Genomic DNA, 15914 nt, shown 5'->3' on the forward strand with positions numbered 1-15914 from the left:
TTCCCAAACATGTCCCAAAACTTTAATTTTAATTTTAATTTCAGAAAAAATAAAAATTTTAATCTTCGATTTTAATATGTTTATGAGTGTTATATTTAATACTTGATATTAGTTAATAGAAAATATATTCATAAATAATACTCAATTATTAAATACATTTCCTAATAATTAGTGAGACTCAGTACTTTATCAAATCATTATAAGAAGTTAAAACCATCTTATATCACTTTTACATAAAGCACACATTTACAAACCAAGTCAAACATCTTAATTCAAATTATCTCACTATTATTCATAAATTTCTCATATCATATCATCTGACTATTCAATGAAACTCTTTTAGCATTAATAACCCTAACCAGAAGCTACAATGCCAAAATCTCAAAAACTACATTATAATATTTGAAAATCTCAAATCAAGAGAAACGTGACCCCTTCAATCCTCTCTAATTAAGACCCCAATTTTGGCCCAAAAAAAAAAAAAAATTCAATCCACAATATAGTACCTCTAGTCTTAAGATTTCATTTAAAAAGATAACAACTAAAACGGGAATAAAATATTGTATTTCGGGAAAAACTAAAAAAGGATAGATTAGGAAAAGAAAATTGGAATATAAAAATAATTTGTAATCTTTCTACCAAACAATAAAGAATAATTTCTAAAAGAAAAGCCTCACTCCTCCGATTCCATAGCGCCGAACATGGAGAGACGTGCACGAAAAGAAGAGAAAGAGTGCGGGAAAATGGCATCGGTAGAGAGAAACGTGAGAGAGTGGGAGAGGTGGAAAGGGCTGGTGTTGACTGTCATAAATAATGTAATCGCTGAAAAATGATGCATCCCCTCATCTCCAGCAATCCCTTACAGCCTCTCTCTCTCTCTCTCTCTCTCTCTCTCTCTCATAAATGTACTACCTTTAATAAATATATCTCTTGATGTATAGTACTATTATATGCATGCGTCATATAGATCTAGACATCAATTGGTTTTCAGGAAATGAAGTTTGAGCAACAGCAAAATTTAATTAGAGAATTTATTTTTATAAATTTAATTCGTCATTTTTTAATAACAGCAAATAACCCTCTTTAAATTTATCATTAGTCTATTAAAATATTAATTTTAACATTTTTATTTATTTTAATTCTAATTGTAATTAAAATATTTATTCGTTATTAAAAATATATATATTAATTTTCTAATGTTGATATTGAAATTTAAAAAAAAAAATTGACAAACTAATTATAATATTACATAACTAGAACTTGAAACACTCCTAACAAGATGATGCTTTTGAGACGAAGAGAAATTTTCTAAAGTTGTGAACTTGAGATTTGGACGCTTTGTGCTTTTGAGACGAAGAAAAGTTTTTTGGAATTGTGAACTTATGAAAAACGAATAGCACGCAGGAAAGGAAATTTTTTATGCCAAAACTTCAGAACTTCAGAAAATTTATTTGACCAGCAACTTAAACTCAACAAATTTGACTAGTGAAAATGATAAAAGTAAAAAGTATTGTCACTTTATTGAGTCCACTACAGTGAATTTTTATGCAATCTAGTTAAACTTTGATCAAAATATAACTTTGTTGAGTCCACTACTAGTACTCTTAGGGAAAACTCCATTCGTGATCACAATTCATTCACAAGTTGTTGATTTAGAAAGGCATGATATGAAAAGAATCAGGAGCAGATGTCATATATATATTTAAAATTAAGTGAGCCCCAAGTATCCCCACAATTACAAAGCTATACCCCCTTTCTTCTCAACAAATAAATGAAAAAAGAAACAGAATTTTCTCTATGTACATCACCACAGAATCACACCTTGTAATGCTCAACCCCAACCTTTCCCTTTTCACCATATCTCTCACCACCCCCATTACTCATTAGAACACCTTCCCCCAATATTCTTATTCACTTGCATGGCAAAACTAGGAATATTTTCCGCCATGTCATAGCACCCAAAACTTCTTTCCAATTATACCCCACTTCCCAAAACCACAATAAGGTAAAAGACAATGCTAACAAAGAAAGAAAAAGGTCTGCGGATATAGAATATATGTAGTGTGAGGATAATTTCCAAAGACATTCTATTGATTACCGTCGTGATCGGACTGGAAATGATTGAGCAGGTCGAAGAGATCGTTGAGGTGCTGGGTTCCCTAAAATCATTGTCTGGGACCGGTTTACCATGTCCACCATAGATGGGGTTTGGTAAGCTTGCACAAGGCTTGTACTATCTGTGGAATCACCTCGTGCAGTTGCCCTCTGCCACGAGTGCGAGCTCAATCCGGATAAAACATAAGCCCTTCCAGATGCCTCGTATACCTGGCGATTTGCCATCCTATCTTGCATCTCTTTCAACTCAGCACAGAGTGAGACACATAAACGGTCACTAGCTCGTGCAGAAGCAGTTTCAGACAATATCCTACGACAGCTCTCTAAAACAGACACTGCACCAGCTAGATCACCATTTTCAGCCGCAACTCTAGCCTCGGCCATTGCCTCTGCAGCACGAAGCCTGTTTCGCTGCCTGTCCACTTCCATGGAAATGACAAGTTCTCCAGTGATTTCAGGTCTCTGGACCTTTACTTCGTTCGTTTCTTCCAAAGTCACCATTTCCTTCGTAATAGGGTCTCTGTACACGCATCTAACATTTAGCAATGACATCTCATCGTAGGAACAAACTGGAATATCGATTGCCACCAAAAAATCCCTTTCCTCTTCAGCATACAAGACGCCTACATCGATAAAGCCCATTCTTCTATCTGCTGCCATGCTGGTTCGGTAACTTCCTGCCTTTATTGAACTGAGCTGCAAACCAGGGTGAACACATTCTACTCTAACTTGTAGCTCTTGCACTACCACACTCAAGAGGCCTCCAATGCATTGTGCAAATGCGTCCTGAATCACACCTTCTGCTTCTATGAAAGAAAATGTCCCCCCAGAGATCTCAGAGATCGAGTGCATTGATGCAGCATCATGATCTGCACCAAATCCAAATGCGTGCACTGGAATTTGCAAGCCTTCACCATTATTACGACAGATTGAGATGGGTAAAAGTGATTGGTAGACTGTTCGATCACGAGCCCCAGCAGGACTACTGACAGTATATGTATCCTGCCCATCTGACAACAGTATAATGCTGCCAACTGGGTTCTTCCACTTACGGTCTACCAACACCTTCGCGCCTTTCCTTAGGCCTTCAGCAATGTTTGTACCACCATTTGAAATCAAAGAATTGACCGCCTGTAATGCCTGCTGCCGTCCAGTATCAGTCATTCGACGAAGAGGAAAGAGGCGACGGGCTGTTGAGGAGAAAGCAATGACTGAAAGCCGGTCAGAGGGACCGAGGTTTTCTATAACAAAGCCCATGGCTCGTTTCAGCAAAGCAAGCTTGGTACCTGCCATGCTGCCACTAACATCAAGCACAGTGATGAGGTCAACTGGAGCACGAGAATTTCGACATACTGGTGGCAATTCAGCCTGGTTTCTGTTGTTATCCTGTCTTTCACTTGTAACTGGAGCCTTGAGATGTATTAGTACAGTGAAATCATTGTGAGAAGCTGATCTAGTCACAGCAGAAACTTCAGGATAAGTTTTAATGTCTATTGTTCCAATAGTATTGCCATCAGCAGATTCTTTAGCAGATGTACGTTGCTCAGTAGGGCATTGATCCAAAACTTCATCGTCATCAAAGACAACTGGCTCAGGGGCATGAAATATTGAAGAAATCTGCCGACTTGTGTCTAACCGAGGGGGAGGGAGCCGTCGTAGAACAGTCATCCAGCCATCATCTTGGGGCCAGCCTACCGGGTTGATTCGTGACCTTCCATGGGAAAGATCAGATGTAGGGCTTTGAAATGGAATCTCTTTCCATTTCGCTCGACAGATTGGGCAAATTTGGTTCCCATGTTTAACATTAGACGTAATGCATTGGAAGTGGAAAGAATGGGAGCATTCTGCAGTAAAAATGGCATGACCCTGGCCTGGTTTCATGGTGGTCAGGCATATTGCACAGGTCCTCTGCAGTTTTGAAAGAATGATTCCAATGGTATTTAGAATAGGATAGGTACAATCACAAGCATAAGAAGTCATTGCTTACTCTTCATCTCAAGCTTGATCAAAAACAATAAAGATCTCATATTTTACAGTTAAAAATAAATAAAACTGATAAAAGGAATCCACTTGACTTTCACACATTATCAAATTAAGCGAGACGCCAAGTTTCAGGGCTAGGGGGTGGGCTGTTGCATTAAACCATCCAAAGGATAGCTGGAATTTTTCAGACAATCTTGTTTAATTTACCTTTATTTGTAAGAACAGGAAATATTCAATGTGAGAATCAGTTTATTTTCCATGGGCTTCATTATGAATGTTCTTATTGAAAAATATATTTTTATTTCCATTCAGTACTCGGATCCATATCTTCGCACTATGAAATAGTGTTCTTGGATAAACGTGAAATTTCCACAAGTCACTTTGAACTACAGTGTCTAACACTGACCCTTTTTGTCCACATGCTGGTCCACTACTGAGACCAGTGCATGAAAAGATGAAATAGAATGCAACATATCTACACTATAGCTGCCAATTTCGAGAAAAGTTAAATAAAATTATTCAATGATACAGTACGACCCCTCAGAAAATTAGCTAAACAAGGAGAACAGAAGAGTCAATTTTAGGTAGTCAAAACATCGTGGAGGACATAATTGGTATTTAACACCAATCAATGGTAACTTTTAAAAAGTAAGAGTAATCAAACAATTCTCAAACCTTGCTTTTTCTGGCAGAAATACTCAAAAATTAATGATGAAGCTTTCAATACAATAGCAAGGGAAAAAATAAAGAACAAAAAATACAAAAGCCCATCAAAAGAAGCGTATTGACGAGTATTTCTGTTTTAATTTTTCTTTTCTTCAATGCTCCTCCCCTTTCCTCTGTTGAAGGTTAGTGCAAGAAAGTTCACAATCAACGGTACACAGTGTTTTTGAAAAATTGACATCAAAAGGAGAGAGAGCTAGAGAGAGAGAGAGAGAGAGAGAGAGAGAGAGAGAGAGAGGGGGGTAATGGGCGCTTGTGCTGACCACACAAAGCACTTTCCTTCAAGGGAAGATGAAAAGGAAAGGAACAGTGCAGTGCAGTGCAGTAGTGTATTACTTTTCAAATAAGCCAAAAGACCATGGTCCTCAAAGGGAGTACTCCACTTTATCCAACCCCACAAGCCTCTGTACAGTTGAAAACAACATGACACCCAATACACACATCCACAATATTCAGTTACATCACATTATCATCACCACCACCACCACTAGTTGAAAACAATGAATGCGACAGATTATAAAAACCCACTATTAACCAATACATAACAGCCGGCATTAACAGTCACCGATATTTATGTTCTAATAAACCAGTTCAACTACTCGAACAAGAAAAAAAAATAGATATTATTGGCTCAAGAGTTGAAACCAGAATTATCCACAGGTTCAAATCAGGATCTACCACGGGTAATTCACAAAAGCTAAGGAAGCACTGAACAACATAATAAAATATCAGTAAAAAGAAAAAAAAATCTTTCCGGAAAACAACTTCAGAAACAAATCTAAATATCTCTTACAATCAGTATTGGCATGCGAAGACAAATCCAAATATCTCTTGCAATCAATATGCCATGCAAAGATTAACATAAGAAAAATGAAAACATAGCAGCCCAGATAACCAGATTAACCCCCTTCAAGACCTCACAATCAACATGTTGCGCTATGGGTCTAAATGGGGAATGCAAACCTTAGAAGATTTGGGTCCGGTTAGGGACAAGCGGAGCCCCGAAGAGGATGGAGTCGGCGTTGTAGGATGACAACCTAGGCCATGACCCGGAGTGGGTGAAACGGCGTCGGAAGGTCTGCCGGCGGATACGATAGGTGGCGAGGAATCTTCTAGAGTTTGAGGAACGTAGAGGCACGTGTTGATGCCCAGAGACAGCTTCACTTTCCTCCATTTGCTTCCCATTTCTCAGGCTCTCTCTTTCTGTCTCTGAGATCTTCTCCAACAGTTTCTCACTTAGTGCGAGAATAGCTGAAAATCAGATCTTTAAGCAGCGATCCATAAGTGTATGATAAAACTCAAAGTGGGTATTTTTCCAAAGGTTTCAAAAGATTCTGAGCTCACCAATCTACTCACCCTATAAAGGGTATCTGTGGGCTTGAGAGAGAGAGAGAGAGAGAGAGAGAGAGATGGGTTCGTTTTTGGCTTGATTTGGTTTTTGACTTTTTTTGGGAAGGATGGAATGGTAAGAGAAGGAAGCGGAGTGGTCAATAGGAGAGGAGCAGCTCTTTTTAATAATTTTCATTTCTTTATCTCTTTATTTTTGTTTGTCTTTTTATTAGTTAAGGTGGAATGAACAAGATATGCATGTACGTGGCTGTTCAACAACCATTATTGTTAATTTCCCTTGCCTTTTTCACTTTTTCACTGTTCTTAATTCCACCCTTAACTAATGCGGCTAACAAGTAATAATATTATTTTTTAATATTATTATTATTTTAAAATTTTAAAAAATTAAATTTTAATTTAAAAAAATTGAATTATTTATTATATTTTATATAAAAATTTAAAAAAATTATAATAATAAGATGAGATAAGATGAAGTATTTTCTGAATCCAAATAGACTAAAAAAACCTATTGAATGCTTTTGTCTTTTTTTCTTATTTGGTATTTTCTATATTAATAATGAGAAATATTATTTATAATTTTAGAATGCGTAAATTATGTATTTTTAAAAAAAAACACTATATTAATATATATATATATATATATATATATATATTAAAGATGGATGAACAAATACTATATTCCTATAGTGGAATAAGAATGAAATACTAAAATATGGTCTAAGATAAAGTTAGGAAGGATAGAAAATTAGGAAGAGAGGAGTTCTTTCCTTTTATTTTGTAAACCAATATGCGAATGCCTTCTAATTGTTAACATGTAATCTAAATCGGATTCAATTATAACTTAAAATCTTAATTTTAATTTTAATTTTTTTATGGATACATAAATAAGATTTTCCTAAAAGAGGAAACGAGTTTGAGAAGAGGTAGAGCGATGACATAGGAATGCAAAAAATGCTTCGTACACTCTTGTGATGTACGAATCTCGCATACTTTATTTAAAAATAATAATAATAATAATAATAATAATAATAATAGTAATAGTAATAATAATAATAATAATATGAGATTTGCATACCTTGTAACTATAAAAATTATTATTTTCCTAAGAATACTTTAAAATGTTGGGCACTTTATTTTATGAAATGTCATTACTTTATTTATTTTGGGTAAATGGTGACACGCCCAACCATCTCCATTGAATGAGCACATGCACTCTCAATTACTTCTGCGATGTGTAGTAGTTTAAAGCTATTAATTTATGTACCCGGTGGTGTCATGCCATTCACATGAACCTCTCCATAAATGGACCTTCCCGAGTGCATGACTTAATGGTCAGGCCATATGCATTATCCAGAATAAATAACATTTTTTATCCGTAAATTATCATTAAATTTTTATTCAATACCTTAATGTATATAAAATCTTGGAATATATATATCACATAACACTATATTTTTTTGCACACTTTATTCAAATCTAATTTTTAAAATATCATATGCTCAACTTTTTTTTTAATCAATCTTAATGATTAAAACTTAGTCAAAGATATAAATTAAAAACATATGTGACTTAGGGTGTAATTTAAAAATTCCTATAATTTTGGAAAGTAAAAATAAAGGGTTTTGCTTCTCATTAACTATTATTTATTTTCACATCCTACACTTGATAATTTATTTTATTTTAATAAAATGTGAGGTGTGAATTTGTGAATAATGACTGATGAAACGAATTATTAAAAGATAAGTTGTAATTTTTTGGGTGAGAATTTAAGAATACATTCTGTTTTTATGAGAGTAAACTGACAACTTGGTGAATAGTAAACATCTCGTGACTCCTTTTAGGTTCTATGTTGTTCCCTTCAAAATTCCCTTTAGACTATTTATTATTGTTATTATTATTATTATTAACTTCACATCAATGGAATAAATTTATCATCTTTATGATCAATGGAATAATTATAATTCTTCTTGCTAATCTTCAACTAACGCATGTATTAGCCTTAAAAAAAAATTATGAACGAGCGAGATAGACATGAAATGATTTTCCAGGATTTACCGTTGTATGATTCTCAAGACAGTATTAAATGATTAATAAATATTATAAAATTTGCATTATTATCTATCTATTTTCAATTTGAAATTTTCATATTCAGATAAAAAAATTTAAAAAAATTCATTTAAAAATAATTATAACTTTTTTCACGAGTCTAACATATTTTATTGAAGTGGGTCATTCCTTCATTAATTTATTTTTAATACTAAATTCCTTTTTTTGTTTCTCCTAACAACAAAACAAATAAACCCATTAATACAACATAAAATGATTTTTTCCGAAGATATAAAATAGCTTTTATCAGCTTATTGGCTTAGGATCTTTAGTAGGAGTCTTGAATATTTTTGTTTGAGTTACATTAAAGAGTCAAGTACTTTCCAAATTTATTATGTTTGTAAATTTTAATTAAATGGGCCTTAATTCATTAATAAAACCATTCATAAAATCATTCTCCAAAGTTATACCTTTCACCCTATCATAATTAAACCTCGCATTATCATAATTTAATGGAAAATATTCTGACCATAAATAGATTACACAAAAGTAATTTCTCAAACTAATGTGGTATGATATATTTTGTCAAATTGTAAAGTTAATTTTATTGTAAAGTAATCTAATAGACTATATGAAGTCATGGCAATTTGTGAGATTATTTTTGTGTAATCTCTCTGTGACTGTAGCAATACTCTAATTTAATACATCCAATTTATTAACTGCCAATAAAAAAAAATTATTAATTGAGTTCATAATTTTAAAAATATTATATTCAGACAATATTAAATATTGTATGGCTTTGGCAAAATACCAATCTCTATGAATCATCTAATTGACAATTAGAGAGAATTTGGTCTATGATATGTTTGAAAATACAACTATTCATAAATTATTCTACTATTATTTACAAATAATTTACTATTATTATAAATTATTTTATTATTATTTATAAATAATCTAAAATATTCTTTAACATCCAAAGATGGTTGGCAAGGGTCATATTGGGATTTTCATATTCTGGCGTTCTAGAATATTGAATGCCCATTCCACTTGCGCTTGGAGTGGGTGAGTGGGTTGAATGTTCTATTTAACCAACAGTGCGGCTGCGCCGTTGAGAATGCTTTGCAATAAAAAGGGAGGGAGACCCCAAAGAAATTGACGTTTGATGATCTCGATTTGTAAATCGTATACGCCTCATGTTACTTATCCCACTTTGATGCTCTTTGACGTACTTCAAAATATGCATATTATCTATTTGTTATTTGAATTATTCTATTTTTTAATTAATGTGTATAGTACACCATTCATATTATTTAAAAGATAAGATTTAATTAAAATATATAGATCGTAAATGTAATGTCACGGGTTACGTACTTTTTTAATTTCCATGAGTAACACATACGTATTTCTTTAATATGTTACAATAAAATAATAAACCGTTTGCCAAATTATTAAAAAAAACCGCAATTTGTTTTGCAATCTGATGCAAACAATATTATTATTAGTTTTGACATTATACCCTCAAAGTCTGGAACTATCATTTTTAATTAAATAATATGTTTCGTCCATTAAAAAGTTAAAAACCACTTTATCCATTTTAATTTACGCTCTTTTTAAATATACTCTTTTTCCTTTTAAAATAAAATATTACTGTGAGAAATATTAAGTGAAGAGGGAAAGAGAGAGAGACTAAAAAAAAAAACTTATACATAGATGTATTTTACATATGCTTTACATAAGCTGATAAAGATTTATATTGTGATTGCTCTAAGCTATGCAATTTAATCCAAAGTATGTAGCCTGTCAAAAATGATATTTAGATATTAAATTGTCAAAAAGTGTGAAGGTTTAAAAATATACAATAAATTCTTCAATAATCTTATAGTCCAACCTTAGATTAACAATTAAATTTAAATAAAGAATTAAAAAATATATATATTTACAATCGTAAGTATGTAAGTCTTATATAATTATTTTTAAAAAATAAATAAATAAATATGAGATTCATAAAAATTTATTTTTTTTTTAAATAATTATACGAAATTTTTGTAATCTACCACTAGAAGTAGTATTTAAAAAAAAAAAAAAAAGCTTAATTTTAAGAAAAAAAAAATCTACTTCCTATGTATAAAGCCAAGCAGTGGTTTATAGGGGAGTAGAGATAATCGAGGAGGAGACAAGTCCTGTCAAGATGCATAATTGGGGTAATCCAACGTGTCTCACGTATTCTTTTAGGATTACTTTATCCATAAAATAAAATAAATAAAAATTGAATAAACTTTAGGCCTTTCATTAGTCAAAGCTATTTATTGTAAGATGCAGGTTTGGTTGGGTTGTTATCATTTATCTAACTCTATTGAAGACTGCATTGTCTTTATTAATCACTAATGCTTCTTGGTCAATACACATGGTCATTATTATTTTTTTATTAATTTTTTTTAAAATTTTTTTAAAATTTTTTTAAATTTTTTGTTTTATCCTCCTAAATCTGACTCACGTGCTGAATCAATATAATCGAGCAAAATAATAAAAATTAAAATTAAAAAAAGAGTTCAATTAACATATTCGATGTTGGGTTTTGATCTATCCGTCTAATTTCTTATTGAAAATTACTAAATTTCAGAGTTTAATATTAATATAATTTGCTAGATTTTCTTAGGCTTATCTGTTGTATAAATTCAAAAATCCAATTCCCAATGAATGTTCTTCAAATTTAATGATAGGTATTTATCAATCAATTAATTAAATTTAAAAATAATAAATGCTGAATGATCACATCCCTGTCATTGCGTTGAAATTCAAATAACTCTCTTTAATGGATTAATTAGGGCTAGGGATTGGAAGTCTATAACATGTAAAATGAACCATACTATTAATAGTTTGGAGTGGGTGATAATTAATTGTAGGGTTTTCTTAGAATTTATATTTATGTTTTTGTGAATTACTTCGTCTAAATAAAATTATTATAAATTAAATTATTTTACACACTTATGTGTTTAGTCAGATTTCTCATAGGTTGGATTCTCAAGTTAGTTTTTTGCTAAACTGGAATTTTACCAAGTCCGCATGTAATTTACCTTTTGTAAAAAGCTTAAAAAAACAAAGTACTTCTCATATTTTTATTTTTATTTTTATTTTTTAACATTTAAGTTTTTCTTAAGTAGTAACACTGTTATCACCATTGTATCATTCTATTTATTTTCTCTTAAAGAAAAAAATAAAAGTTGATGGGCAATACTACCATCTTATTATAGATACTACCATCTTATTATAGTATGATGATAAGTGTGGTATATATGTAGAGTTTTTATTACCTTAGAGCATCAATGGATTAGCTTTTTATTTCTCTCTCCCTAAGAATGAAAATTGAAAAAATATAATTAGAATATGATTACTAATTAATATATAATATTATGAATAGTAAAAAATGATAAAATAAAATAAATTCATAATTAAAAAAATTAAAATATTTTTGAAATTATTAATTACTCATTACTATATAATGAATAAATGGATAATCCAATGTAGAGATTTGATGTCAATAGTCAAAATCAAATTCATCTTATATTTTTTTATTGTCATATAATGAAGAAATGACTATTCCAATGTGGAGACTTATGTGAATGAAATAGCCAAAAGCTAAATTCAACTTACATTCATAAAAAATGTACTTTAACTTTAGCTAATCCATTGAGAGTACTCTAAGCAAATTCTTAACATTTACATACAGTCTATTCCCTACTTTCTAGAGAGAAAGTAGGGGTGGAGTATTAGGGAAAAGAATTTTCTGCCACCTTTGATGATAATGTATATTTATACTTTGCTCAGGGGATTGGACAAACAATAAAAGTTAATGGAGGACCTTGAAGATCAATGGAGTAGACTGAAGTTAATAGAGGAAGAAAATCCTATCATCTAACTACATGGAGAGAAATTGACAGAAATGCAGACGAAATGAGAACGTAGTTTGGTGGGTAAACTATGTATGGAGTGAGTAATTGGCAAAGAGGTAATTTCTTCGACTATGGCAAAGATTTGGAAAGTGAGTAAATTGACAGCTTTTCAAGAATGTGACCCCAATTTGTTAACGTAACTTTTGATACATATGCCGATAAACAAAAGGTGATGGTGGGTAGGCCATGGTTGTTTGATAATTGCTTATTTATCCTTAAACTATTTGATGGCTTCTCCCAACTGAGTAAGATTAATTTTGATAGTGAATTGTTCTTGGTTCAACTCCATAACCTGTCGTTTGCTTATATGAATAGAGAATGTGGAGAACGAATTGGCAACTCCATAGGCAATGTGGTTGAAATGGATTTACCAGAGGATTGAGTTGGATGAGGTTAGTTCCTTAGAATCAAAATTGAAGTGATGTTGCAGATTGCTTTGACAATAGGTCATACTCTCTGTGTAAATAGAGAAAAGGTTTGGATCCCTCTAAAATACGAGAATATGCCCTGTATGTGCTTTTCATAGGGGTGCATGGTACATTGTGCATGTGGATGTTCGTTAAAGAAACTTAATAATGAGGCAATCGTGGAACAATCTCAATAGTTTGGAACATGGTTGAGGGCTGAAGCAAATTTGATGCGAAGGAACCAATCCAGAAATGAATTTTATGGAAAATGGGTATAAGGGTTGACATAAACAGTCTCCTACAAATGGAAGAATTGATAGTGGCAACTAGAGAGTAAGGGCAAGTCCAAAAATGGAGAACAAGCACAATGGTGACATTGCACATTGAAAACCTTCCATCCTTTGTATAACCCCATATAACCTTGTCTTCACCCCTATTTCTACTAAGTGGTAAATTGCAAATCTGAATAGTTTCTTCTTTGTTAAAGACATCGAAAATCAACTTCTCATTCCAGTAGTGGATGTCCTCGAGCACTAAAGCATTTGCTTTTGAGTCAGCATCCAAAATGTTCACTGGTGATCTCACTTTAAAGTTTATAGCTTTGGGAAGCCACTTTTGATTCCAAATAGAAATGCTTCTACCTTTACCAACTCTCCACACCATGCTTGCTTTTAATAGCTCTCATGTTGCCAGCAAACTCCTCCACATAAAGGAAGGCTTATAACCAAGTTTTGCATCAATAAATTGACTCTTCTTGTAGTATTTTTTCCTTGAAAACCTAACCTTCCAAGGAATCTGAATTCTACTGCAACATCCATCCTTGCTTAGCCAACATGGCCCTATTAAATATTTCAATATCCCTAAATCCCATTCCACTATCTTTCTTATTTTCACCCATTCTACCCCAGCTCTTCTAGTGAATTCATCTTCCTTTTTTTTTTACTACTCCACCAGAATCTTGCTAGCATAGAGTTAATCTCAAGACACAAGCTTATTGGCAACACAAAAAAATTCATTGTATAAGTGGGTATGGATTGTAATACAGCCTTAATAAGAACCTCCCTTTCAGCATTGGAGAGAAATGAGTTTTTCTAGCTATAAATTTTCTTCCAAATCCTCTTTTTGACTCCCTTTGAAAGTCTGGTACTTTGATATTCCAATCATAGCTGGAAGACAAAGATACTTACCATAATCCCTACATATAATAGCTCCTACTCCTTGTAAAATTTTTCTTTGTATAAGGACACTTGTGTTAGAATTGAAAAATATATAAGTTTGTTGTCTATTAAGGGCTTGACCAGAAAAGTCTTCATACAACTTCAATATATCATGAATTTTGTTCCTCTCTTCTTTGCTGGCTTTACTAAAAATCACAAAATCATCCGCAAATAGCAGATGAGTGGTTCTGGCTCCTCCTCTTACATCAAAACCACCACATATCTTCCCATTAGATTCAGATGTACTAAACAGTGAGCTTAGGCTTTCTACACATAAGATAAATAGACAAGGAGACAAAGTGTCTCATTGCCTCAAATTTCTTGTTGGTATAAAACTTTCACCCACCTTTCCATTTACCACGATTGAGTATGTGATTGATTCCACACACTTCATGATCAGTTGAATTCATTTCTCACTGAATCCCATCCTCCCTATCATTGACTTCAAGAACTGCCACTCAATTCAGTCATATACCTTTGACATATCCAGCTTCAATGCCATGCTTCCATCTCTTCCTTTTTGTCTTGCCTTCATAGAATGTAGAAACTCATATGCTACTATTACATTGTCAATTATGGTACAAAAGCACTTTGAAAACCGGAAATAATGTGAGGTAATACATTCTTGAGCCTATTAGCTAGGGCCTATTTCACTTTTTAATGTCTTGTATAAACGTATCGCAAAAGTTTTAGCAAATAGGCTTAAATGTATACTGCCTGATATTATTTCTAGTTGTCAAAGTGTATTTGTAATAGGGAGATCTATTACAGATAATATAATAGTAGCCTATGAGATCCTACATTCAATTAAATCAAGAAAGAAAAGGAAGTATTGGCAGCTTGGCCTTAAAACTTGACATGTCTAATGCTTTTGACAAAATTGAGTGCTAGTTTCTAAAAGCCATGATGAGAGAGTTGGGGGTTTAATAAAAAGTAGGTCAAATTGTTGATGTAGTGTGTGGAATCAATATCTTATTATGTATTGGTTAACGGAAAATCTGGATAGAAGTTTACTCCAACAGGAGGATTGAGGCAAGATGACCCATTATCTCCTTATCTCTTCATCTTGTGTGTTGAAGGATTAAATCGAGTAAAGCTAAACAAAGTGGAGATATGAGAGGTGTAGCAGCAGCTATGGGAGATACTAAGATCACCCATTTGCTATTTGCAAATGATTTTGTGATTTTTAGTAGAGCAAATATGGAAGATCAGAAGAAAACTCAAGGAGTCCTTTAGTAGTATGAAAAAGATAATGGACAAGTACTAAATCGATATAAGACCTCTATTCTATTTAGCTCTAAAACAAGTGAACTTATTCAAAGACAGATTATTCAAGATGCTGGAGCTATTATGTGTGGTAATTATGGTAAATACCTAAGTCTGCCAACCATGATTGGAAGGTCTAAATACAATACATTCAGGGAGGTTAAGGAGAATATATGGAAGAAGATTAACAGCTGGGAGAACACTTTTTTATCCACTGGTGGGAAGGAGATGCTAATTAAGGCAGTTCTCCAATCTATTTTTACCTACACAATGAATGTATTTCTTCTACCAAAGAGACCGTGCAAGGAGATTAATGCTTTATTATCAAAGTTTTGGTAGAACAACAAGAAAGAAGGGAAAGGGATATATTGGAAGAGTAAAAAAAAAAAAAGGGTGAAACAAAGAATACAAGAGGAATGAGATTTCAAGATGTTGAGTATTTCAATAGGGCTATGTTAGCTAAACAAGGTTGTATAATGTTGTAGGAACCAAATTCCTTGGTAACTAAAATTTCAAGGAAAAATACTATAGAAATTTCTAGTTTTTAGAGATAAAACTTGGACATTCTCCATCTTTTATTTGGAGAAATGTGTTGCCAGCTCAGAAATTACTAAAAGAAGGAATGGTTTGGAGAGTTGGTAATGTAAACAACATATCCATTTGAGGCCGGCTTCCACAATCAACTTCTTTTAAAGGTAAGTCCTCTGCAAATATATTAGATGGAAACTCGAAAATAAGGGAATTGGTGATTGAGGAACTTTACTGCTGGAATGAAAAGCTTATATATAAGATTTTTGAAAAAGATGAAGCAATTAAGATATATAGTATTCCATTGAACAAAAGAGGGGCATAGG

At 32.6% G+C, this 15914-nt stretch overlaps 1 protein-coding gene across 1 annotated transcript; it reads right to left on the minus strand.

Moving 5' to 3' along the window:
* Positions 1 to 1668: 1668 nt before the first annotated feature.
* LOC121238823 (E3 ubiquitin-protein ligase WAV3) lies at positions 1669 to 6299 on the minus strand. The gene is made up of 2 exons (XM_041135862.1): positions 5785 to 6299; positions 1669 to 4023 (listed from the first exon to the last, which is right to left on the minus strand). The coding sequence occupies exons 1-2, from the start codon at positions 6004 to 6006 to the stop codon at positions 2095 to 2097; spliced, it is 2151 nt and encodes a 716-aa protein (XP_040991796.1). The 5' UTR covers positions 6007 to 6299; the 3' UTR covers positions 1669 to 2094.
* Between the last annotated feature and the right edge of the window lie 9615 nt (positions 6300 to 15914).

Source organism: Juglans microcarpa x Juglans regia, chromosome 7D (genome assembly GCF_004785595.1).
Source record: "Juglans microcarpa x Juglans regia isolate MS1-56 chromosome 7D, Jm3101_v1.0, whole genome shotgun sequence".
Classification (NCBI taxonomy): domain Eukaryota; kingdom Viridiplantae; phylum Streptophyta; class Magnoliopsida; order Fagales; family Juglandaceae; genus Juglans; species Juglans microcarpa x Juglans regia.

Excerpts from the sequence above, each read along its gene's own strand:
- LOC121238823 (XM_041135862.1), bottom strand. The coding sequence starts at position 6,006 with ATGGGAAGCAAATGGAGGAAAGTGAAGCTGTCTCTGGGCATCAACACG. Across the intron at positions 4,024-5,784 it reads CCGGACCCAAATCTTCTAAG|AGGACCTGTGCAATATGCCT; the intron begins GTTTGCATTCCC and ends TCAAAACTGCAG.